This window comes from Alligator sinensis, unplaced genomic scaffold (genome assembly GCF_000455745.1).
Source record: "Alligator sinensis unplaced genomic scaffold, ASM45574v1 scaffold360_3, whole genome shotgun sequence".
NCBI classification, from domain to species: domain Eukaryota; kingdom Metazoa; phylum Chordata; order Crocodylia; family Alligatoridae; genus Alligator; species Alligator sinensis.
The window spans coordinates 657,130-683,164 of NW_005841977.1; the positions used below are offsets into that span (position 1 = coordinate 657,130).

Below are 26,035 nucleotides of genomic sequence, written 5' to 3' on the forward strand. Positions count from 1 at the left end.
TGTCAGTTGTAGAAGGATGAGAGAGAAAAGATGCAAAGCTCTGAAGGTGTCCAGGGAGCTTAAATGATGTGCAAGGATTTGCAAACACTAGGAGTGCACTGATGGAGATTTTTGGGGCCAATACTAATAGCCGATTTTTAAGGGGACATCTTGGCCGATACCGATCTGATTTCCAATATCAGCCTGGCAGCTTGAACAGCAGTGTCCAGCTGGTAAGTCTTTTGTGGTGGAAGGGAAGGGGGGAGGAAAGGAGCATGGGAGGAGAAGAAAGAGGCCCCTGCGGTGAGGGAGGGAGCGGGGCTGGGGCTGGGTGACATAGGACAGAGCTGCAAGCAGCTCGTCTGAGAGCCGTGAGGAGGGGGGAGCGGCTCCTGCTGCTGCGCACACCGCACCCTGGGAGGGCATGTGCCCCCCGGATATGCATGGGGTGGGGCAGCTGCTGCTGTGGGCTGGGGCCAGGGCTGTGCCAGGCTCTTCCCAGTGGGGGCTGGGCTGCACTCAGGGTGGGCGGTGGCGGTGCTGGGAGAGGGTTGGGAGGGGGGCTGTAGCCACCCCAAAATACACCATAGCTTCCCAATCCCTTCTCCCACCACCACTGCTGCTCACTGAGCACAGTGTGGCCCAGCCCCCACTGGGAAGAGCCCTGCTCAGGCCAAGCCTGCCCCAATCCGGGGGCATATCCCCCCCATGTCCACTTGGATGAGTGGCAGAAGCTGCCGAACAGGTGGATGAGTGCTGGACGAGCTGCCAGACGAGCGGCATGCACTGGCAGAAGCCACACCCCCCTCCCTCCCCACACCCCCTGGACGAGCCATAGCTCTGTCCCGCACTGGGCAGCTCTTGCCCCAGCCCCAGTCCCACTCCCTCCCTCACCCTGGGGGCCTTGATCTGCCCCCCATGCCCCTTCCCTTCCCCTATCCCCTTCCACCAGCAGGGACCTAGGTTTTCCATTCGCTATGGGAAAACGTGGATTTTCTCCTTTTACAGAGAAAATTACAGGAGACAGTGGGCTCCCGTGGCAGGCTGGCAGAGTTCCAGCCTGAAAGGAGCTGTTTGGGGCTGGGGGGAGTGTAAAGAGGGTGATCAGATGCAGGGGGCACCACAGGTATGTGCACGCACACACATGCATGTGACAGCCAGGCAGTGTAGAGAGCAGCTCTCACAGCTCCTTCCAGGTTAAGTCTCTGGGGGAGGCCCCCCATGGTGAGGGAGGGAGGGAGTAGGGCCAGGCTGCGGTTGGGAGTGCTGCCCATCTGAGGCAGTGCATGGGGGCCAGGGCAGGAATGAGAGGTCGCAGGGCCCCGCCAGGGACTGCAAGGGAGCAATGGGTGGCTCATCTTGAGCACGGTGAGGGGACTGGCTCCCTGCCACTGTGTACAATCCCGTGGAGGGAGGCATGGGGAGGCACGGTGGCAGATGAGGGCTGCCCACTGTGGGCTCAGGGCTCCCTGCCCTGCTGCCCCCCTCACCCAAAGGCCACCACAGCAGAACTGGGAAGGGATGCTCGGTGCTACTGTCAGAAGCCCCATGCTTGTTGCCTTGCCATGGCAAGGTGCCCCCTGCCCACCTGGCAGCAGTGGGGGGCACACTTACATGCTGCCGCTGCTACCAGGTGGGCAAGAGGCGCTGGGGATCCCAGCAGCGGCATCGAGCCACCCAGCGCTGCACCACTCTGCTATGGAGGCCCCAGGGAGAGGGCAGCAGGGCAGGGACCCCCGAGCCCTCAGCAGGCAGCCTGAATCCCACTCCTCCTCCCATGGCCCCTGCTCTGGCTGTGCCACCCATGGGGAGAGCGGGAAGCAGGCTCTGTGAAGTACTCCAGCAGCTGCTGCCTGCTGCAGGCGGCAGCTGGGACTCGGGCACTGCTGTGGGGAGCAGGGGGCTGTGGGCCTTGGTCCCATAGCCCTGGCAGCTGGGGGCCCCATCTGGCAGGGCTGTGGTGGGTCAGGGGACTGTGGGTCATGAGTGAGGGGGACTAGCAGGGCTAGGAGGTGGCAGGCTGTGGGTTAGGAGGGGCACCTGAATTGCCCAGGGGGATGGGGGCTGTGGGTTGGGAGTGACAGGCACCAGCATATTAGGATTGCTCAGCACCACAAAGCAAGGGTGTGGGGAGGAGGACAGCTGTAGCTGGATCCGCGTCCTGGTGAGCATAGGAGGCAGGGGATCTCCAATTTTCTACGATAAAAAACCCCAAAATAAAATGCCAAAATATGTAGGAATTTAGAATTTATTTTATTATAACGATTTAGGCATTGGTAAGCTTCCAAATTGCTTTAAAATTGTAAATATATCAATAACATTGTGTTCAAATGATACCTATATATATTAGTGGCATTACATTTTAGTCACAAAAAAAATGGTGGATTTGGGGGGTTTTAATCAGAGAATTTGCAATTTTTAAAAACAGAAAATCAGAATCTCTGCTCATCAGTTATTACAGTGCAATTGTACCTCTGCATGCTCCTGTAGTACCACTAGTCAGTTAAATCACTGTAACTGGAACCCTAAATGAAAGAGGCTTAAAGTTAAAACAGCTTTGCTACATTTGTATCATTACAGAAACAGGAAGATATAAGCTGTTACAATGTAATTGTTGTATCAATGTCAAACGATATCCATGTTGCTGGGGTGTAGGTTGTACACCTCCATCAGGGTTTTTGAACCTGAAAGCTTGCTTAATAACTATTCTCCAACTATTTGGGCTGGCCTAATAAAAGATATCAGATTCACCCAAGGAACCTTGTCTGCTCTGAATGATATCCATATAATTGTTACACCTGTCTATATACACACACTGTCCTCTCTCACCCCCATGTAAATCCCTGCTGAGACAGCACTTGGTGTGGATATCAGCACTATGCAGATACTTTCATTCACTCCTAGGTCTCCCTCAGCTGTGTACTTCAAGTGGCACAAAGCGTGAGACTCATTGGGTGTTTCTACATGAGATGGCAGAACAGGACAGTTCCCAGCTGGCCCTGGGGGGTGCCCAAAGCTAACTGGGACCTGCCCCCGAATGGGACAGCTCCCAGCCAGAGCCAGGCTGTGCCAGGAAGCCCTGCTGGGCACAGGGCTTGTCCCCATATGCAAGGGGCAGAAGAGCTCTGCAGCAGCAGCAGTCTCTTGGCCCTGTGCATGTCAGGACCCACCTTGATGTGTATGGGGCCAGAAGACAGCTGCTGCTGGAGCCAGAAGAGCTGTGCAGCGCCCGCAGCAGCTGGAGTCCAGCAGCTGGACTGGCTCCATGCTCCCTGCCAACCCCCCCGGGGAAGCAGCAACCCTGTACCGGGGCTGCTCTCATTGGCCACATCCAAACAAGCATGGTCATGCAGTACATGGCGCTGCAAACACATCTGCGGTGCCACATACCACACATTTAGATGTTCTCTGCACTGCAAGGGTGTGCTGCCCATGCGTGTGCTGTTCTGCTTCCCCCCCGTGGGTCTTTTTGACCCCTGGTTATCCAGGGGTCAAAAAAAACCTGTGGGGAAAAAAAAGCAGAGCAGTGCATGTACGTGCAGCACACGCCACTGAAAAGTCAAGTCAAGTTGCCCGGAGCCATGCTCTGGCTGCTGGCCAGGCTCTGAATGGAAGAATTGCACTTCCTGCAGCCCCGGGAGGCCCCCAGGATCCCAGGTAAGGCTGCTGGGGCTAGCCCAGTGCTGGCCCCAGCCTCCCCTACCCTACCCAGGGTAACTTTTTGCACACCAAAGGATGCCTGGCACAGGCATTCCCCAGGGACAAGCAGCTGCAGAACAAGGTGACCATCACTACTTGTCCCCAGGGAACCAAATGTCCACACTCATCTAGATGTGGCCCTTGGGAGCAAATCTGCTCCCAAGAGAGAGTATGTGTAGATGTGCTCTCAGGTAGGCTTACTGGTCAGTATTTTTACTGTGTATCAGCCTACTTTGAATTAATAGCACATGTAGACATGCCCAATGACTGACTTTTAAAAGGTATTGAGGTATCTCAAGGTGCTGACAGACACTTCTGAAAAATATCACTAAGTACTTCATGCCTAACTCCTGACCACCCTCCCTTCCTGAAAGGCTTATCCATGAGGTGCCTCTTTTGATAATGCTCACATCTCTGTATTTCACACAAGAATCTTAAATATTTGATTGAGAGAGCTTTCCAGGCCCAAGGGACAGGGGGAGACAAGGACATTAACAGGAAAAGAAAAAATAAGACCAAATATTAGTTTGCCTGGATTTTCACTAACCAGTGCTCTCTGGCCTTGGACCAAAAAAACCCAACAACAACAACAAAAAACAACAGATGTGCAAAAGTAAAGAGAAGTGATAAAGAGGAAATTATAGCAGATTTTTTAAAGACAAGAGACATAGGAAAAAGTGATCTTTATTTAACAGTCAAGTACACTGGAAGAGTAAAGAGAAAGTAGGGAAGGGAACACACCCTCCTTGGACCACATTTCCACTGGAGAAATAATGTATTCTTACAAGTGTTGGCTAATATGGGCTAAAATTCTAGTTCAGGCTGGGCAGTGGCAGATTCAGGGCAGCCCTTCAAGGAAGCCTACACTAAGATCTTAACCTGAAGTAGCTAACACAAGTTAAAACACACCTTCTTTTGATATTAGCCTTTTCCATGAACTAAGTTACAGTTAACTCCAGGCAACACCTTTTGTCTGACTAGTGGGCCTGCTCCCCAAGCATTTCTACCAGTCTACAAGTCTTTGCATCTTACCCCAAGTCTCAGCTCAGTGTAGTAAAGTACAGTTCTAGACAGAACCTCAAAGGATGGTTTCTGTCCGTGTAGCTCTTAAATGGAAGTGGTCCCTTAGATCACAGTTGTTTGGCTCATAGCTTAAATATGGATCTTACAGGGCTTTCCTTCCTGGCTGAGGTTATTTTTCAGCTACTTCCACTTCTACTAATCCACAGCTACTAATCTTTCAGCTACTCCACTTCTTTCCTCTCACTCTTGACTCAGGCATTTTTCATTGAAGCCTGTTGTGCCCTAAAAGCTTCAAGTGCCTTTGGTGAGCACAGCTACTCCAGAATTTTAAAGACAAAAAGGCCACCAGGACATACCAATAAATGTATATGTACTTTTTTATACAAAAGAAACTTGTTCCCACACTGGACTAAAACTGACACAAATCCCAATTAAAAGTGTCAAGTTCAAGCCTGGGTGATCAAACTCCTTTAAATCTCAGCTATTTGCAATAGGAAGCCCATGTGAACAATCTCCGTAATTGCCCACCAGCTCGGATCGATAACATGTGGTTTCCAAAAACTTCCAGCCTCCAAGGGAATCTGAGCTTTCAGTCTCAATGGTGAGATAATCATCAAGTGTAAGTCAACTCTCTGCCTGCTTCCATCAAGTTTGGGCGAGTTTTAGTGTTCATGAAAAATGAGGAACTTGCATTGTGGATGGTGATAGGCATGCTCTCTCCCTCTCTGCCCCACTCTACTGATGCGCTTCAAATCCTGACAAAAGCTGATGTAAGGGCTTGTTGCTTATTAAAAAGTGGATCAACATCCATCGTTCAGGGATGTGTTTGGCCCGTGAGCCTGGTGTCGTTATTGCAGGTGGTATAAGATGACGTTTGAATTCAGGCTTCTGGTAGACAACAGAAGCCAAATGATTGTTTGGATTATCTATCTCCACCACCCTTACCTTCTCTCTCCCCACGTACCATGGAGAAGTCACTCATTCTTGTCTCTACTTGGGGTCCCCAGCCCCACAGCCATGCCAACTGAGATCCACAGGATGGCATGCCAGTCAAGACTTACAATACTACTCCATTACTGGCCAGAAGGGCAAGCATCTGAAGTCACTCCCTGCTAACTACTAGTGCAGTAGGGGACAACCTTTTTGGCAGGCATGCCACGAATGAGTCCTATACTTTCTGAGTCTCCCTCAACAATTCTTCCCTTCCCTGCTCTGCTTTCTGGTTCCTGCCCTATGTTCCCTACCCAATCTTATGCTCCTCTTTGTTAGGGTTACCATATTTCCAGTATCAAAAAAGAGAACACCTGGAGGGAGAATGGGGGGGAGAAGGAGTATGATTGTGGGGGTGGGCAGTAATATGCCCATGTCCTGCCTCTGCCCCTCACTCCTAAGGTACAGCCTCCCCCCACAGCCCTGCTGTTGCTGTAACATTCTCCTAAATCCATGGACAATGTCTGCTCCTTCTGAATAACTAGGGCAATAAGCTCCAAATCCTGCAACCCTGAAAGCCACCTCCTGAGCGAAACTGTTCCCAAATATACAAGCCTGCATCCGAAAGTCCCATGGGTCTTGAAAGTTTGAAGCAGATTCTATACTTCAAGCCCATCTTTTCCTAAGGCACAAAGTAGTCATCCAGTTTAAGTACTTTTCATAAGTACTTAACACTTAGCTCCAAATATGACCACCTGAATTGCATTTGGGAGCAACTGCCATCTTGATTATCCTGAATGGCTTGAGCATTGTTTCAGGCATGTTTTTCAGCACTGCTTCTCCTTGGTGCCCTATTGTGTAAGTGGGAGCCAAGGCAGCTCTAGTGGAAAACATTTGGCTCTGGAATTCCTTCCCTTTGCAGTCTGCAATGCAAGAACTTGATTCAATCTGGTCTTTAGTTCTTAAGGAGCACTGTGGAAAGACAGCAAGGGTGGGAGATACAATAATTACCTGCCCCGAGTCATTTGCATTGCCTAGGGCAAGTAAATTATCAACAGTTTTCCATTCTCATCAGCCCTCATGGTAAAGAGAGGCTAAGTATATTTTCTGCATTGATTCTTATTGTAATGACAATTTTCAAAGAGATAAATGGATCAAAGCAGTCCTGATGTCAATTTTTAGAAATAGCTGTTTCATTTTTAAGTCTTGTCAATCTGATGAGATACAATTGTCAAGGAACACATTTTACAATGTCTAAAATAAAGAAGCCTCTGGGAGGAATGTTTAAATGTTTAACAAACAGATGCTAGGGAAAAAATATAGTTCTAGGGAATAAAAGCATCAGAATAAATTAAGAGATTTTAAATTATTCCAGCCGCTGAATGCATAAACCACAGGCAAATTCCATTCCCTTCTTATGTTTGCTTTGCTTCAGTTCTAATCCTTCCCAAACAAGAAATTTATCTTCTAATAAAAAGTTGATTTACATGAAAATGCCTAATTAGCTAAAACACAGATCCTACCAAAGCTGTCAAGAAAAGATATAAAACCTTGACTCACTGAACATGGGAGCATTGCAAAGTAATGGCTCCCTGCTCTCCTAAGAGAAGGGGGCACTTGACTGAACCCATGGGGTGGGAACTGGAAGACCAGGCCCTGGATATATAACAAACTAGAACTCTTGGTTCCAAAATGATACCTTTTATTAGACCAACTGCAAAATGGCAAGAAAATTGCCCTGGATACACGTTACTTAGCCTACATCTAGAGAATGGGAACAACAATGCAGCCTGGTGAAGTACTTAATGAAGGGGTTTGAGCCCCTCCAATGCTGGGGAAATGCATATTGAGTAGCATTCATTGTCTCGCACATGACCCATTCATTTTCTTGTCTTAAAAAGATCTAATAAGTGCAGCAGTTACAATGACTCACAGCAGGGGCCAACCTCTCTCTCTTCTCTAGCTGCCTGGCTGCCTTCAGGAGTTTGCAAGAGCTCCAACATGGTCTCTGGCTCAGTTCCCTGGCCTCCAGCGTTTCTGGGCCATTTCTCTTTCTCCCTTGTGCAGAACATCCTAAATCCCTTCAGGCCCTGGGAAGGAAGCAGGACTGCGGGAGGACTTGGAGAGTCTCTAAACTCCATCCCCTGAAGCAAATGCAGCTGCAAAGAAGTAGGTGGACAGACTAAAGTAAAATGGAAATTAAGCTTGATGAACACTGGCTAATTGCTTTTCTGGCCCTATTCCAGTAAGCAGAGTCAAGAAGGTAGACACAGGCATACAGATACTGCCAAAAAGCGTATGGTGACCCTGTCAGCTTTTGGATAACATAGTCTAGTTCCAATCAGTAATGCAACACCACAGAATGCAAGAAGTAACAAGTGTGCACTACAGGACACCGCCAGAGGACAAGGAAGGGATGGGGATTATGTTTCTGCCACTACAAGAGTTTTAATATTGTCTGGGAGTGTTAACAGTGTGGCTCTGCAGCAGGAGGGGCAAAGACAGTGCAGAGAAAGCAAGGAGGGCAATACTAATCACAAAGGCCTCCACAAACCAGATAAGAAAGAATGGAAAAGCTCAGGATTCTCCCTCCTTCTTGCAAACTCAATAGCATTTAATCACCAAGAAAAAAAAAGTCCCTCTTCTCCAGACCTGGGCATGTATCGCATTAAAACTAGTCTAGTTTACCTCGGTGCATAGAAATGGGACTGGGAGCAGACAGATGACCAGTTACCCCACAGAAGCTGCCATGGTAGATTTTATTTACAGTGCCCTGCCAGAAGGGGGTGAGAGCAAACACTAGCATATTTTAATTGAGCTAATGACAACCCAAGGATAACTGCAGAAATCTGATATCTGTAATGTACACTAGTGTTTTTACTACTGGGCAGTCTTTTTTCAAAGTCATTTTCAGTCATTTTCTTGTAAGGTGCTCCAGCACAGAGCTATACGCTACGTTTTCTTTTTCACACCAGTGTGAACATGTCTGATGTCCAGGCCCTCCGTTGTTCATTAGCATTTTTGGGCCAGAGACAGGTAGTTAGCCATGTTAGTCTGAAATCAGGGTAGAGTGGCACCTGATGGAGTAGCATTTTACAAAGTAGGATCTTGCCTATGAAAGTTTGTGTCTTTCTGAATCAGTTTGTCCTCCCATCATCATTGGAGCAGACACTTCAGTTACCATGCAATCCCAACTCTCACTGTAGTGATGCTTCTACCAATGAGTCTCTCAGGGAAAAGAATTTATGGAGAAACACACTGTGGAAGATAATTTTTTGTTCATTTCTTGCTGATCGTGGTTGGGTGCTTCAGCTGGTAAGGTCATCACTGCCACAGGCTATATTTATATAGCATTACATTCAGCTGTTTCTAAAGCCTATGCTGTCAAGGAATTTAAAAAGGAAATTTATAGCTAACTTTCATATTTATGTTCATATGATTAATGCATGCAATTAAGGTAAATGGCCTAGTAGCTCTCTTACTATTTGCAAAGTAACTGCATTAGCAAGCACAGTAACACACACACTTTGCACATCGATCTCTGAAAATGTGGGTTGTACTTTTACTCCAAATTTTTATGGGTGCTTAATTCATTTTGGAGAAACAGACAAAGAATGTCTCAGTATTCAGTATAGCAAATAGCTGGTCTTGAGGGCACTCAGCCCCTTGCAGGTTTGGTTCTTCAGCAAGCATGAAAGTATCTAACGGGAAAACTGAGGAACAATAAGGAAGGCCTTTGACACTGTCTCCCACCCCATTCTCATTAAAAAGCTAGGCGACTGTGGCATTAATGCCTACACAGTCAGATGGATTGCAAATTGGCTGAGGGGCTGCACCCAGAGAGTGGTGGTGGACAGGTCATATTCGACCTGGAGGGATGTGGGCAGTGGGGTCCCCAGGGCTCGGTCCTCAGGCCTGCACCGTTCAATGTCTTTATTAGCAATTTGGATGAGGGGGTGAAAAGCACCCTGTTCAAATTCGCTGACGACACCAAGATTTGGGGTGAGGTGGACACGCTAGAAGGGAGGGACAGGATACAGCTGGACCTGGACAGGTTACAGGGGTGGGCGAATGAGAATAGGATGGGATTCAATACTGACAAGTGCAGGGTACTGCATTTGGGCAGTAAGAACCAGCAGCATACCTACAGGCTGGGGAACTCCCTTCTCGAAAGCACAGTGGCTGAAAGAGATCTTAGAGTCATTATCGATTCCAAAATGAACATGGGCCGCCAATGTGAGGACGCCTTTAGTAAGGCTAACCGCACCTTGTCATGCATCTACAGATGCATCACGAGCAGGTCCAAGGAGGTGATCCTCCCCCTCTATGTGACATTGGTCAGGCCACAGTTGGAGTACTGCGTCCAGTTCTGGGCACCACACTTCAGGAGGGATGTGGCTAGCATTGAGAGGGTCCAGAGGAGAACCACTCGCATGATCGGGGGGGCAGCAGGGCAGGCCCTATGAGGGGAGGCTAAGGGACATGAACCTGTTCAGCCTTCACAAGAGAAGGCTGAGAGGAGACCTGGTGGCCGTCTATAAACTTACTAGGGGGGACCAGCGGGGAATGGGAGAGACCCTGTTCCCCTGAGCACCTCCTGGAGTAACAAGGAATAACGGCAATAAGTTGTTTGAGAGCAGTTCAGGCTGGACATCAGGAGGCGCTGCTTCACAGTCAGGGTGGCTAGGATCTGAAACCAACTTCCAAGGGCAGTGGTGCTGGCTTCTACCTTGGGGGTCTTTAAGAGGAGGCTTGACAATTACCTAGCTGGGGTCACATGAGCACAGTATTCTCTCCTGCCCAGGGCAGGGGGTCGGACTTGATGGTCTACTTAGGTCCCTTCTGACCCTACATCTATGAATCAGTTATATGGCCAAATTTGGGTGTATATATTTTTTTATTCATTTTTCTATACATCCATGGGGCTATACAAGTGTAGTTACCTCCTAGAGCAGTAGTTCTCAACTGGTGGGCCATGGGGGTGGTGTGGGAGGTCTGCAAAGGAGGACAGAGGGAGGGAGTGGCCAAGACAAACTGAAAAACAGTATAATAAAACCTTTTGCTCTTATATGTTTGTCCAGTGATCTCCTCCCACCTTAAACCAGAAACATAAACAACCCAGAAGTTTTCACAATACTAACTCTCAGTAAATGATTCCCTGTCCTATCATCAGTTTAAACAGGAAAAGAGCAAAGAAATCTACAGAACATTTAGGATGGAGTCTGAAGGCATCTGAAGGGCAGTCTATGTAAATCTTCATCCTGCTGTTCTCTCCCCACCTCCACCCAGGCCCTTTCAAATCAAGGCTAAGTACTGTACCTTTTATGCACTCTCTAGCACCCAGCTGCCAAGTGCTGCCATTCCAGCTAGGACTGCTGCCAAAGTTAGCCCTGCTATTTAGAGATTAAAGGAGTTGCTGTCAAAGCAATTGAGGCTTTTACCAACCTGAAGAAAGGATGAATTTAAGAGCAACAAAAGAGCAGAAACAAGGTCTGCTAGCTTCCTGAGCTGATTCAAGTGTTTATTTTTGTTTTAAAAAAAAGACAGTGGAGCAACACAAAAATACACTGAGCTAAAATAGCTCCTTGGGTTTGCATATCCCTCCAAGTGGACACCAGGCATTTATAACCCATGTCAGGAAGGCTAGTTGGTCTTACGAGGGGTCTGAGGCTCTGCTATGCAAAAAATTCACCACAAAGTTAATTATCTGGCCACATCTGTAAGGCTTCAAAGCGTCCTGTCAGTTTTGCTCAGCAGAGTTACAGCAGAACAGAGGTAGAACTTCAAATCAGACAGAAATCCTGGTCTGGTCACCCTTCTAATTCATGCTCTCTCTCTCCCTCCTTTATGCTCTGTAGGCCATTTGATATAATCTAAATAGCTCAGGAGCCTGCTTTGTTTCAGGGGCTTCATTTCCTTTCTTTAACTGCAGTGAGCTACCGAAAATAAATGGGAGGGAGCCTATATGATTGTTTGCCCTGCAGGAGTGTGGGAAGACTATAAAATCCCAGCAAAGCACCGTCATGAACTCTGCATCAAAACCAGCTGCAGCCCTTAGCCCTCTCCAGGTCAGTGGACACGGCTCACAACATCTCTTTGAAGCTTTATGCTCCTACCCTACCCGTATAGAGCTCTACTGTGCTCCCCATGGGCCAATTGCTAATTAAAACTAAAAGGCTCCTCTCCCTCCCATCTCATCCAGTTGAAGATGTTGCGCACACCCCTCGCCATCACCATCCACTTCAGATAACAGCCAGAAATCCTGGGTATCAGTGGGTTGGAAGAACCAGGTTGCTACATAATCCAAAGCTCCCTTGAGTGCTATCTTCTGGCTACCTCGTCCCTGCAAACTCCATGCAGGTGGATATGCATGGAGATGCCTCAGCAAATCAGTGGTACTGGAGCAGGGAGAGTGGAGCAGAGGCAAAGCTCCTGTTGCATCAACCAGCCCTCAGGTTATTTATTGTGGTGGCCCCACTTTACACCCAGGGACTGGGGCTGAGGGGTCAGGACTCATGAGTCTTAGCAACAATGTGGGAACTAGCAATGGAGGTGGGAAGGAGAGGGGTAGGATGGATGGTACCGATGGAGTTTGCGTGGGGTCTAAACTGAGTTAGTTGGGGTTGCTGCGGATCCTGGTGGAGATGTACTGTCACAGCTGGAAGGAAGACATACACGCAAGAGGATCAAAACCAGTCTCCAGAGGACAGTCACAACATATGTATATCCACAATCTTTCCTGCCTTCCCAGATGACAGTTCAGAAAACCCCATAGCCACTTCCTTAGGGCTGGAGCCAAGGCAGCGAATAGAAGAGTCAAAAGCAGCAGACAAGCAGCTCTTCTGTTAGTAATTAAAAAGCAGCTTTCAAATGCTGCTGTCGGACAGGACTGCCAAGTCATTATTTAACACTGGCTGCCTGGACTTAGTGCCTGCGTAGAGACACACATGCACAAGCCTCCAGGACAAGGAGACTGCAGGGTAAGAAAAGAAGTGGGCACAGGTGGGGTGGGGGGAGCACAACTCTCACCCTCCAGTGGGCTGCAAAGCCAGTCTCCATCACTCACTTGTTACACTGCCAAACAAACACCTTCCTGCTTTCTCTCCTGCTTCCCCCTCCACATGGAAGAAGATTCCCACAAATACCCACAAAGCCAGCTCATCTTTCTGCTTCAACTCCTCCCTGAAGCTTTCCTTTACTGCTGTCTCTACGTAAAACCTTAGCAGCCAGGCTGCTGGTATGTGGCACTGTCTAGCCTGCTGACCCATGCCATCTCATTTCCCCCGCCTCCTGTGTCCTAGCTGAAATAAAGTTGTTTGGGACAGAGATGGTCTTTTTCTCCTGTGTTTAGACAGTGCCCAGCACACAGGAGTCCACAGCTCACAGGTGTTACAATAATACAAACAGCAATGCTGCATTCTCAGGATGCTGAGATCTGTGCATGCAACAAGAACAAAAAGAAGGCACCTTATTTACTTCTACTGCAGGATGTGCACCACATCTGCTCTACAGCTTCAGGAGTTGCAGCCACAGGAGAAGGCCCTGCCAGGGAACCACTGATATCAATTTCCCTGGCACCGACACTGCCAAAGCACCTTCATCAATGCAGATCAGTACCCAGGTTGTTCAGATATGTTTTACCCTGGAAAGCTACAACATCTGAACCCCCATCCCCATTTCCCTGTTTTCACTAGCCTTTGGGTTGCAACTACTGAGGCAATGCCCTTCAAAGTGCCTTAATCTTTTTTGATCCACTGATTTATGCAAAGCAAATAGCCCCTGTCCCGGAGTTCTCAGCCTAAACCAGAACTGGGGAGGAGAGAGTAAGAGTAGAGAGAGTTACAGAAGCATATCAATCCGGGAATGGCCGAGGCTCCTCTAAAGACAAAAGCTGTTATTGGATCCCGAGCGAGGTGGAGGGGCAGAGGAATCAACTTTGCAATTCATTTAGGATCACAGCCACTAAAGAAGCCAGATATTTCAGAGCTGGAAAAATGTCTGTGCCTCTCGCTTTACCCCAAAGGACTCCATCCTTCCTCAGAAAGAATTCGTTTCTCTACACCTTTCAAATCACATCCAGATTTTCTCTGCACAAGCTCCAGATTCACTTTAAAACCGTGCACAGAGGCAGCCTCAAGAAGAGGAAGTTTGTTCCGTGCTCCATGCTGGGAAGGGTAGGCATGTGGAAGAGCTTGCATTTCCTTTAGCCTCTGTCAGAGCCCTGGGTTTAGCAGCTGGTTGGCAAATTTCTGAACAGAGGGTATGTCCTAGCACCACAGTCAAGGGAAAGGGCTCTCTACACTTCTAGTTCATAGATTTCATAGACATTAGGGCTGGAAGGGACCTTGGAAGATCGAGTTCAGCCCCCTGCACCAGGGGCAGGAAGTCAGCTGGGGTCACAGGATCCCAGCAAGATAAACATCCAAATGTCTCTTAAAAGGAGTCCAGAGTAGGTGCTTGCACCACCCCTGGAGGCAGTCTGTTCCAGGCCTTGGGGGCTCAGACAGTAAAGAAATTTTTCCTTATGTCCAGCCTGAAACGGTCTTGAAGGAATTTGTGATGTTTGACCTTGTCGTCCCTTGGGGCGCCCTGGTGAACAGTCAATTCCTACAGTACCATACCCATGCAATGCTATGTGTGTGGGCCCTGGGACCTAATGAGATAAGAGCACTCTCAGGATCTCAGAGAGGCTCAGAATAGGCCAGCTTCACTTTCACACTAGTGCCCCATCCTGGAGGAAGTTACAGCCTCGATTGCTTGCTTCCCAAACCTGTAAAGGCTGAGAAAAAAGTACAGTGCCTTAAACAGGCCATCTGAGACAAGGGAGTTCTGCACTGTGAACCTCAACCAGAAGGACAGATTGGGAAAAATAAAGCCTCAGGAGGAAAGGGGACTAACACTTAACACCAACCATCTATAGCGCTTGAAGAAGAGGGTCCCCGCAAATTGGCCTGTACCAAGATGGTGAGACATTAAAATGCATGTCAGGTTGGCCTGATGACGAAGTGCAAACAGCATTTCACTTCAGTGCAGGAAAGCCAGCTTAGAGGCAAACCCCAGCACTTCCTGAAGACTGAAGAGGGGTTCACTGCAGCACACTGCCTCTGCCACTCCAGAGCAGCAACAGCAGCGCTTCCTTCCACGCTGCAAGAAAAGAGACCGCTCCAGAGCTGAAGGGGGGAGGATGCAGAGCAGGAAGGAATGACCTACTCATCTCAGTCAAGAGGACTGAGCAATTGGTATTAAAGATCAGAAACAGATCTGCGTGGAGAGAAATTTTACAACAAAACAGCCCCAACAGCACCCTCCCTGCAACTCTGTGCACAATAAAGAAACAACATGCTTATGGGAATACCCTTAAGCCAGTGAAAGCTAGGTCTGAGAGGCCCAAAAGAGCAGCGAGACTAGTGACCCAAGCACAGGACTGGGAACTAGGAAGTCCATTTCATCACAAACTCTCTCATGGATACTCCGCAGCCTGAGAAAAATCACTTGGGCATGTCTAGGAAAAGGGGGAAGATGGTATTCACTGATGTAACTCCCAGGGGCTTTTGTGGGTAGCAGTTTTGGAGATTTTTATCCTTTGCACTAACGAAGTGCAAGGATCATCATAAAGCTGGATCAGACTAGGTGGGTGGGAAGGAGGTAGAAAGGGGGACTACGCTCTGCTTTTTAAATCTTTCCCATTAAATCCTCTTCTTCCTTTGGAGTTTGCTGTTGTCTGTAGCTTGATCTTCCTGAAAAGCAATTTTACAGCCAAAGCTAGCTCTGCCTCAGGCAACCCCTCCTTGCAGAGGTTCACATTTCCAGAGAAGCAGACTGACTGCAATAGGCACTGGGCCATTTGAGCCGTATGAAGCTTGGAAGGCTCCACTTTCCTTATAAAAGCTGTTTCCTGAAAGATCTGGCACGTCCTTTGCACAACTGGCCCAACTGAGCTCATTTATTTTCTTAGTTCATTCTTTCCTGGGGTCTCCATCTCATCATCCCCCAGCCAGTGAATGTATAACCCATCATGCATTAACTCCTGGGTGTGTGTGTGCACCCTGCACAGCACAGAACTGATGCGTAACCACTACCCACAAGTGTTCCTGGGAGACCATGCTCCTCAGCGGGAGGCTGGCAGCACTACCATACCTCAAACCCCTAACTCAGCCGCCCTCAAACTGTGGGTCATGACCCCAAATGGGGTCTCGACATCAGTGGATGGGGTCACAAGGGTGGGAGGCTGTGGGATGGGAGTGAGAGGCCATGCTAAGGAAAAGTTTGGGAAGCACTGCCCTCACTCTTTGCATTCTGTACAGCCAGTGTTACTCCCTTCCTCCAGCTATAAAAGGCTATGTTAATAATGACAACATCTGGGGAGCTGATTCTGGGGGGTGTCAGGGAGTGAAGTGGAGGGCACCCTCCAACTTGCTGAATGCATGAAGCTGATACAGGGCTGCGACTGGCTCAAGACCAAAACAAGGAATCCAACTCCACAGCAGCAAAGAAAGATCCCAGATCAGCCGCAGTACCTGAATGCTATCAAACTTGAGGCAGGTCATATTTGACAGATCTTTTATCATTATAGCACCCAGGAGATGTTACATTTAAGTACAGTGGGACAAAATACAGGAATTTCTTCTCCAAAGACTTCCCTCCCTATCCCTGTTGCTCTAATACCTTCCTCTCGAGAGCTCTGTTGCTGTCCCATTTGTTTTGCTGGGCAGGTGAGGAGGATCATTTCCACTGCAGGGGTATTCTCTGGCAAGACCCAAGACCCAGGTTAAGTCTGACATTCCAGAGTCTCCTCTACCGCTTTCCAAGAAAAAGTCAAATCCAACGAGGAAAATAAAGTTACATTCACACACAGAGAACGAACAAAATTCCTTTGGGTTAAATGCCGTAAAATAAGTGATAATAATTAGGACCACTTGCCCCTCCAGGAAAATATTGTGACAGACAATCCCAGATGGGATCTTTTTGGTTCCTGATGTGACCCCAAGTTCAAAAGAATTAGGGGTTTGTTAAGAATGCTAAAGGCAGCAGGATGTATAGGAGAGCAGGAGATATTTTTCAGGACTTCAGAGGCCACAATGTCTAACGTTACCACAGAAGGCTTCCCAGAAAGCAGCATATTTCAGATCAGACCACTGCAGCCAAATCTCCACTTGGTAATGAAATTCAGATGCTAAAATGTTTCTCAGAAGGCAGGGTAGGGGGAGCAAGCTACAGAAGCCATAAAGGCTGAACCAAGTAAAAAGCCCAGCAAGCCTACAACTCTCCATATACTGGATCCACAAGTTGCAAGTTTTTGGCAGAGGGACAGACACTGGGTTTGCCTTGCCTTTGACCCAATGATGCATCTTGATGGAAACAGCACAAATCTGCAGTTTTACAATAAGTAAAAACAACATCTGTTGCCATCCCAAGCTGAGGAAGCGAAGTCCTGAGCCAGAAAGAATACAGCATAATTCCTGAACCCTACAGTATAATATTACCCATCACTGCAAAGGCTTTTCTACAGCCAAGCTGGGTCCTCTCAGGATGAGACCCTGCCAACGAGCCATCCTACCTGGTGACCAGCATCAGAAGCCAGCTCATAAGAAAGCAAGCCGCTGTGTTCTTTCTTCACGTGCCAAACCTGGCAAAAGGAGAAGAGAAGGCACAGACCTCACAATGCGTCACAGCGACTTCTCTCAAGCGAGTGATCCTGATTTAGAAGCGATTCTGAAGAAGACCCACACAGCTAGTCAGATGTAAGCTCAATATGCCTAGCAAGCTGGCTCCTGCTCAGTCCTGGAACATAGTCTCAAATAAGAAGTTTGCACCAAAACCACCCATTGTTCTGTGCTAATGTACAAAAGTAGGAAGAGACAGAGCCAAGAATGTTAACAACTCTCCTCTGTATTACTCTTAGAGACGTTTCAGGCTCATCCAGAAGTAAAATGTCAAGGTAAGTCTCGGACAGTATGAACTGCACATGACCATGCAGGAAGGCGGTAAAGATAAAAATAAACCCAGGACCAAAACATGCAGCTCAAAGCAGAACCAGAATCAAGGCCCACCTCTAGACTACTACTTTCCTCCTCCCCTGTTTTAGCTACCAATCCAAGGCTATGGAAAGAGGAAGAGAGTACAGCATCCAAAAAAATTTGCTTCTTCCAGGTATTCTGAAAGCACTTGTGACCATGATTTGGTTCTTAAATGTATTATAATCCTGATCCTAAAAACTCACATTAGTCTTGTGACCCTCTGGAACTATCCAGTTCAGTGGTGCTCATCCTATGGCCCATGGGTCAGATCTGGTCCCTGAAGTGAATGGATGTGACCCATAGCATAAGGGATCGATAGTAAGAAGCCTGGATTGGCATGCATCCCCTTTCCTGCCCTGCCCCTGCTGCTGATTCCCTTTGCAGCTGGAGGTTAGTTCTCTTCCTCTATGCCTGACATAGATAGTCACTCCCTCCTTCCACTCCCCTACCAGAGAGAAGTGGGGGCCCACAGTACAGCTGGGTCATAAGCACCCAGCCTGCCACTCTAAAAGCTTGAGGTCCACTGACCTAGCCCATTCTCCAGCTACTACCATGAGGTCCCTTCACAGCAGAGTAGGGCCTCAAACTGACAGCCTGAATCCAAGCACCCCTGGGTCTGGGAAGAGTCCAGAATCCAAATCCAGAAACTGCAGCTCAGGCCCTTGACTCTGAAATCTGCATCCCCCACTCCATCTGGATTTTTACATTTTTTGGACATATTGCAAGTCCCATCAGCTTTGAGGAATGATGGGGATACAGAACTAATAAGAAGAGCTTTTGTGACTAGGGAACAACTTTTTTTGGACAGGCAGTTTTCCAGACTTTCTGACCATTTCTGGAGACTGTCTTTTAACCTCCTGCAAAGGGGAACAGTGCATAGGATGGGGATCTGCCAGCATCATTTCTAAGTAGTCAGTCAGCCAATTCATGTGCACCCCACATATTATGAAGAAATGTGCTGGTTGCTGCCCTGTGGTTCCCTCCCCCCTCCACTCCACCCTTAGGGCATGAGGCCTAGGTTTCACCTCCCCAGGGCTCCAATTTAACAATCAAAATCCCAGTGGCAAGTCATTTAACTAAGGGAAAGTACTGAAATTCAAATGAGCAGAAATGAAATCAACTGGCGAGGTAGAGAAATGCAGAGCTCAAGACAGCCCTTCTGGAGCTGAGCGGCTGCCTTCCAAAAATAGCAGTGTTTTGGTGGGAACGAATAGGGATTCTTCACAAGCACAGAGTGGCCAAACTGTAATTCCTATTTTTCCAAGTCGTGCCTTCTGCCAATTTGGCTTCTACCTTTTTTTTGTTCCCTGCTTTGAGCTGGCAGGAAAGCTGCACAGCAATGGCTTTTCCTCTACATTAATGTCAGGCTTGCTCTGTTTTTTGCTGATGCTACAATCAGCAAGAAGTCAAAACCAGAAATACCTCCACGGGAAACCCAGACAGCGTCTTACTGACAAAAGTACCCTGGCCCAGAGGGGAAGAAAATGGATTCTTCATGCCACTCGGAGGAAAGAAGATGCCACTAAGTACCTTTGTGTTTCCAGATGAGCCAGAACGCAGACACAGCACAACGGGCCACACTTAGTACATCTGCCACATTTGCTGGAAGTGGTTACAGTACCACCACATTTCTAAATATACCCCTTTTCTTTATGCTATTGGAAAAGATTTTGTGTGGCCAAAATCCTTTAGCAGTGGGTGCGTGAAATACTCTGAGTCCCTTCTATCAGGGCATTCTCGTCTCAGAAGGCATTTATATTTTCAAGCAGGCAAGGGGCAGCCACAAACCACAATGTTCAAAATGGGTAATATGTTGCCTGGGGCAAATGAATGCTCATTTGCTTAGCTGCACAGTGAATACATAGAGCACTTTAGATAACCCAACTGGAAACAAAGGCCTAGGAGAAAGTCACAGCTGTTGATTAGTTTTGATCCAATGTTTCTCATTAGGTTGCTATTAAGTTCTCTTCAGACTTGAACTGGAATTCCACCTGAGGAAAAACAAAGATCAGTCCCTGGGAATCCTCCACCCTAGCTAGGTCTGGGCTAAACTGGCTGTAGCTACGTTGAAATCCACTCATCCATTATAGGGATAGCAGAGATGATACGAGTACGCTTGCTTGTCTGAAGTAAAAATCTAGGTGTTTTCTAGAGACAGAGGCTATGGGCAACAACCAATGACTAAATACTGCAGAAAGCTGGGGCTATAACTGCTGATTGTTGGCCGCATCTGTCACCCTGAGTTTAAATGCTCTGCGTGGATGCTACTGAAAACACCGTGCGTACATTTTAATGGGAAGGGCTCATACACTGTGTATGTATGTGTGCACGTGTGGCAGGGATTTGTGCATGCCTAGACTGGTAACTTCTGATACTGTTATGCCATGATCAGCATTTGTCTTCCAAGTCCAATAGACTCCTACCTGGCAGAAAGGGGATGATCCTCTGTTTGGGATCCTTCTGCCCTCCTTCCATCGGGAATTTGTCCAGCATTTGCATCTAAAAAGGGAACACAAGATAGGAGATTAAATATATTTATTAAAGACAACAAGACAATTCCTCAAATGAGGAAAGACTGAATGGAAGTCAGGTCTCCATGTCAATAGAAGCTAGCTTTGGACACTTGCAAACAACTTCATTACATGGCAGAGGGGGCGCTTGCAACAAGAGAGAGGAGGAACCCTCGAGTGCTTGGCTGCCGATCCAAAGGATTCCATAAAACACCAATGTTAAGATGAACTGGGGACCAACCTTTGTGGCAGGCATGTCACAAATTAGCCTCATACCCTCCCTGGGTACCACTCTGGTCGCCTTCCCCTGCTGCTCTGCTTTATGCTCCCAGTTCGATCTGCTGCTGTGCTGCCTGCCTCCTCCCTGATCTGCTGCATGACACATGCAGAGGCTGCCCATGCCACTTGTGGCACAGATGCCACAGGTTGCCCACCCCTGAACTAGACAGCTGGGAAAGATCATTTCATAAATCCAATTCACTTCTCCCAAGTTAGGTTGCTCATTCACCATTTGCATTCAGCTTAATGAGGGCAGCAAGCTTCACTTGCATTGCTATAACCAACAGCCTTTATCCTAAAGGACTTCAGTAACCTACAAACAAACACTCAACTGCAAATACCCATACTGGAATCTGAATTACTCAAAAAGGTCCCTTGTGAATATTAACTTCTGTGTGAATCACTATGGGATTACTCTAATCAGAGAGGGCACTGATCATGACAACAAGGCAGAGGAGGACAGTGAACTTAAAATTCCAGCTCACTCTAAGGATGCTGTAATGGAGGGGGAATGTCAAGATGCAAACATGCTGCACCCTAAGCAGGATGCTCCTTTTCTTAATAGCATGAAAAACACCCCTAGATCTCACTGAAGATGGTGGGAGTGGGAGGACTTGGTTTCTCATGGTAGACTCCTGCTTCCTTAAAAGACTGGGCAGAGTCAGGGAGACTATGGATCCCATTCTTCAGTGCTGAAAGTCACATGTATAAAGCAAACTTATTGTGCGAGGTCGAAGTGTCCTGATACATGCCAGTATGCTCTGTAAAAATTGCCTCCTAAACTGGAAGTAGTGGAGCCATGTCTCCATGGTGCTTTCCAAGCAAGCCAATTAGGCTTAGACAACCCCCCAAGCTAACCAGCATGTCCATAACATTGCACGGTAATGGCTGCACTGGCTTCAGTTGAATGAGGCAGCCCATGAAGAACTGTCGGTGCGTATCACTACCTGGCATAGTAAGCTTTCCAAGTGGATGTGGCTCATCTCTCCCCATGCTCTATAAAAAAGTGCCCTAAGCACACAATTTGGGGCTGTGGATTTCATCATATAATACGGCACTTAAGAGTTCAGCGTTGAGTACTGATCTTAAGCTCCTTTTATGGATCAGGCTCCTCTGCACCTAAGTGCCCAAAGCGGAGGAATGGTGCCTACCACACATGACTGTCAAGATTGATCTAAGATTCCAAGGTCTCAAGTTATAGGGAGGTTTGGGGGGGCAGACATAATTAGCTAAGACACAGATTTCTCAGTCTGTTTTCTGCACCACTCGACATTATGTTTGTGTAGCCCCTACAGGAAAAAAAAAAAAAAAAAAAAAAAAAAAAAAAAATCAAGTCTATCACAAGCCTTGATCGCCATCTGAGCTCATATGCTTAAAGGACAGCAGTTCCTGTAGCTCATGGCACACAGGAGAGTGTTGTAGCTAGCAACACAGCCAGCTGCCTTTGCCATCCCAGCCCAATCCAGTCCATTGGGTCGCAGGGGTGGGAAGCAGCCTTTGGTAGGATGCTGGAGTAAAGCTCCTACTCACTATTTCTGAAGCAATAGCAAGACATTAAGAGTGCTACCACTTCACCCTTTGGGCCAACAGAAGGGCCTATGCCTAATTTCATGGGACTTGGTTTCATTTTACAATGGTTGGTTTACCCTGCTGGGTTTGCTAGAGCAGCAATTCATAAGCACTTTTGCTAACCTGAGCAGGCACTACCCAAGACAGACAAAACTCAAAAGAGGAAGACAAACAACAAAATGCAGTGGTGCTTTTTTCAAGCTCTATGAGGAAAAAACACACTCTCTCTCCCTGTGCAGGTAAAGGCACAACTGGATCTAATACTTAATACACACAATGGTGTCTCCTACCATGCCTCTCATACATGGCAGGAGGCACAACTGAGGGATTGCACATTAGATCCAATCGTGCCTTACTGCCGGTGTAGGGGGAGCTCAGTCTTGAGCTCCTCCTCTGTAGCAGAAAGCCCCCTTTTCCTCTTGCCTGTAGTTGCTCTCCCTTCCTTGGATATGTTTTTCCTCTTCTACCTTTTCTTCCTTCCTCTTTCTTTCACTTTAAGATAAGGAATTGTGTTTTAAAGTTTGTACGTGTGCATTTTGTATCTCCCCTTGTATTTTGGTATCTTTATCTATTTGTGTGCATTACTCTTGTAGCTTATATTTTATACTCCTCACCTTTTAATTAAATGTGTTTAGTTTCAGAAGTAAGTTATACATTGTAACAATGTTAACAAGGGCAGGAATCAAACTGCCGCTTTCCTGTATCAGGCAGGCCCCTGAAAGAGCGAGTGAATCAGTGATTGAATACATAACACAGTAGCAGACAGCAATTAACACCTAGGGAAACCGCAGATCAACCAAGGGAAGAAATCAATAGGAGACAATGTAGCAACCGGGAATTCTCTAAACTTCACTGTTCAAGGGCTAGAAGCCCTGGTTTGAATTAATCAACGCCGGGGACCAATTTTTGGGCTGAATATCTCCAGATCGACCGCTCCCAGAGCCCTGTTCAAAATTTATCAACAGACTCCCAAACCTGCACGTACATGTGGATGACCCCTGGGGCTGACAGATGCCATCCAGTAGCCACCGAGGAGGAAGTCCCACAAGGGTCAATGACCCCTGGATTGGGCAAACCTGAAAACTGGGGAGTCACCAAAATCTGCCAAGGACAGATAAAAAGAAAGAAGCCTCGACTGGCCCCCAAGGTTTATGATTTGACTTCATTACAGTGTTTCAATCCGCCTAATAAAACCAGAATTTTAAGGATCCTGAGTTGGACATTTGTAGCCAACACCTCCACTGGCAAGAAGCAGGTTCCCAGGTGTGGGGGCCACATGTAGCCAGGACCAAAAGTCCCCACAACTGACAGGCTCTGATGGGCTGCATTTGACCAAGAGCCACCCCCTCCCCCCACACTCAGGAGCCCAGGCAGGTGCAGGACTCTTGGTCCCAGCTGGGTGTGCAGCGCAGCTGGGACTGAAAGCCCCATATGGGACTAGGGGGATCATGCCAGCCCCAGGACTCAGGGGTTTCATGCTGGACATAGGGCACCCCTGTGGCTGGGAGCCCTGTCAGCTGACGGGGCTTCCAGCCAAAGAAGAGACCCCGCTACGTGTGCAAATTAAAGCTCAGTAGCACCCAGCTATAAAGCTAGTACACATTTTCAAGGCTTAACTTTATAGCTGGTTGGAGCTTCTTATCATGGGATAGCTACTTTGCATGTGTAGCTGGTGTTTAGGTAATTTTGCAATTAACCAGTTAATTGTGCGATATCTGTAATGGGTAGAGGTAGCCACACACACACACACACACACACACACACACACACACACACACACACACACACTGTTAGTTTAAGCAAGGACAAGAAAGAAAAAGAAAAGCAGGGAGAGGCAGTTTTAGGAATAAAAAATTAAGATGAATCCAAAACTGAACCATTTAAAAAACAGTGCTTAAATGCTCCCTTTAAAAGATGGCCAGTCATCTCAAACACAGGAATGTGTTAAAGTGGGAAGAAATATGATTTTAGGATTTGATTTTAAGTGAGTTAGTGACATAGAAAATGAATCTAGACTCAGCAATAACTGGAGATTGCTCTGACGTTACCAGAAGCCACAAAATGAGCATGGCGGAGAGTGGAATCATTTCCGCAGTACAGAGTGACCACAAGGCTGTCACTGCGAGTACCATTTCAGTGAAGTTATTGGGCATGTAACACTCTCCTGTTGGTTTCTTAGTTTCAGGAAAATAAAAGGATTATACAACATCGCCACTAGCCAACATTACAGACTCCTCTTGCCACCATCTATCCAGAAAGAAACTAAACGAGTCTAATTTTATTATTCCTGTTGGCAAAGGCTATTGAGTTTATGACTGACTCAGGATACACAGAACAAATCAAGTCACCAATACAACACACATGAATACAGTTAAGTAACACAATAATTGACTCAAGGTTTTTTCCTTTCGCCTTTCTTCAAGAGGGCTTATTGCTCCTAAAACTGAGAGAGACACCAACAGTACCAGAGCCAGGAATACTGTCTTTGTGCAACTGAACTCTCTCTCTCACCCATCCTGGATGAGCTTCCAGTGTCCTTTTGTCTTCTTATCCCGAGATCCAAAACACAACACAACTAGGGACCACAGTTTTGCATTGCAGCTTCCCCTGTTGCATGGGAGGGGGCAGGATTTTCTGCTGTGGATATCATCAGATCAGAGTCTGGTAGCTACCTCCAAGTCCCTAGATGATCTCTAGAGATCACAGATGCTGTCCTGAGCAGATACTGCTGTGGAAAGCAACAGCATATGATCATTGCAGACTGGTACTGGAAGAGCTGTACGGCCAAAAAGTGGCAGACTGTCTCTAAACCACAATATCACCTGCTACTCCAGAGCTGGGGTGAGGAGAAGAAGCTGGTAGTTTGCTTGCCTGCGTTATGGTGAGAGCTGCAAGTCTCCAAGACTGATAAGCACCAACATGTCTGCTGCACAGAAATGGAAAAGCACAAACGCCCTGAAAGGAGGGGCAAGGCCCCCAAAACATTAAAGAATGGAAGTGCAGGGATGGGAGAAAGTCAAGAGGGAAGGTCACATGGAGTCACATCCAGTCCAGCTGCCACATCACACAATTTGGGGGAAGGCAGAGGCAAATACCAATTCAGCAGTTTATAAGACATAAGCCTGTGGCTGAAGAAAAGCTAACAACTCCTTCCAAGGAAAACAATCCCAGAGCCGGCTCTAACCACGGCAGGTGGTTTGTGTTAGCAGATACGAGAGTGCATGTTTGCAGAGATCCAAAGTCTCAGTCATAGGCTGACAGACCTTCCCTTATGACACAAAATGCTCTGGCTCTGCAGCAAGGGAGGAGGATTCAGCAGGGGTGGGAGGAATAAACTGCACAGATGCCAGCTGCCATTACACTCCAGGAAGAATCCATTTGGTTGGTAAGAAGGGCACCTTTCGAAGTTTACTCCTTAAATTTATTTGGCCCAAGTATTGCCTAGTGCTGCATTATGACTCTGGGTTTCACTCCGAGTACCCAGGGCTAAGCTCTATTGTTCCAGGGCAAGAGTAATAATTCTAGAGATAGCACACCCTAGCCTGAAAAGGAACCAGGGATAGGGTGCAGACTGCTCTCACCTGTGAAAGCCCATAAGTAAAGCATATTAGAAGAGACACTCCCAAACCTGACACATCCTTAGTCCCAAGAAGCCAGAAGGCAAGGCTGACCATGAAGCACCTTCCTCCAAGTCCTCAATGGAAAAGCAGATTTTCCTTAGTAGGGAAAGGATTTTGGACTGAACAGTTTCAACCTGGGAAGACTCTTGCAAGACTATTAGCAGCACACATTTCTATCCAAGTTATGCAAAGAAAGTAGTAACATCATATTCCTGGAGCAGGTGAGTGCCCAGCCATCCAAGATGCAGGGGAGCAGGAGCAGAACCTGACAGGAGGCAGACAGATGCATGCCAAGACCCTTTCTGAATGCAGCCATCCATCCCAACCCCAGGACAGGGCAAGGAAGCCAGGAGATGACCTCCCTCTGAGCAATGTGCTCAGCCAACCCAAAAAGAAAGAGCAAGGGAAA

General features: G+C 47.5%; 1 protein-coding gene across 1 annotated transcript in view; it reads right to left on the reverse strand.

Annotated features, from left to right (window-relative positions):
• The window catches only part of SH3PXD2B (SH3 and PX domains 2B), a 106,253-nt gene that overhangs the window by 44,275 nt on the left and 35,943 nt on the right, over positions 1-26,035 (reverse strand). The window contains exon 3 of the mRNA XM_014518714.2: positions 20,072-20,147. Within this exon, the coding sequence (XP_014374200.1) occupies positions 20,072-20,147 (76 nt within the window). The remainder of the gene's footprint in view (positions 1-20,071; positions 20,148-26,035) is intronic.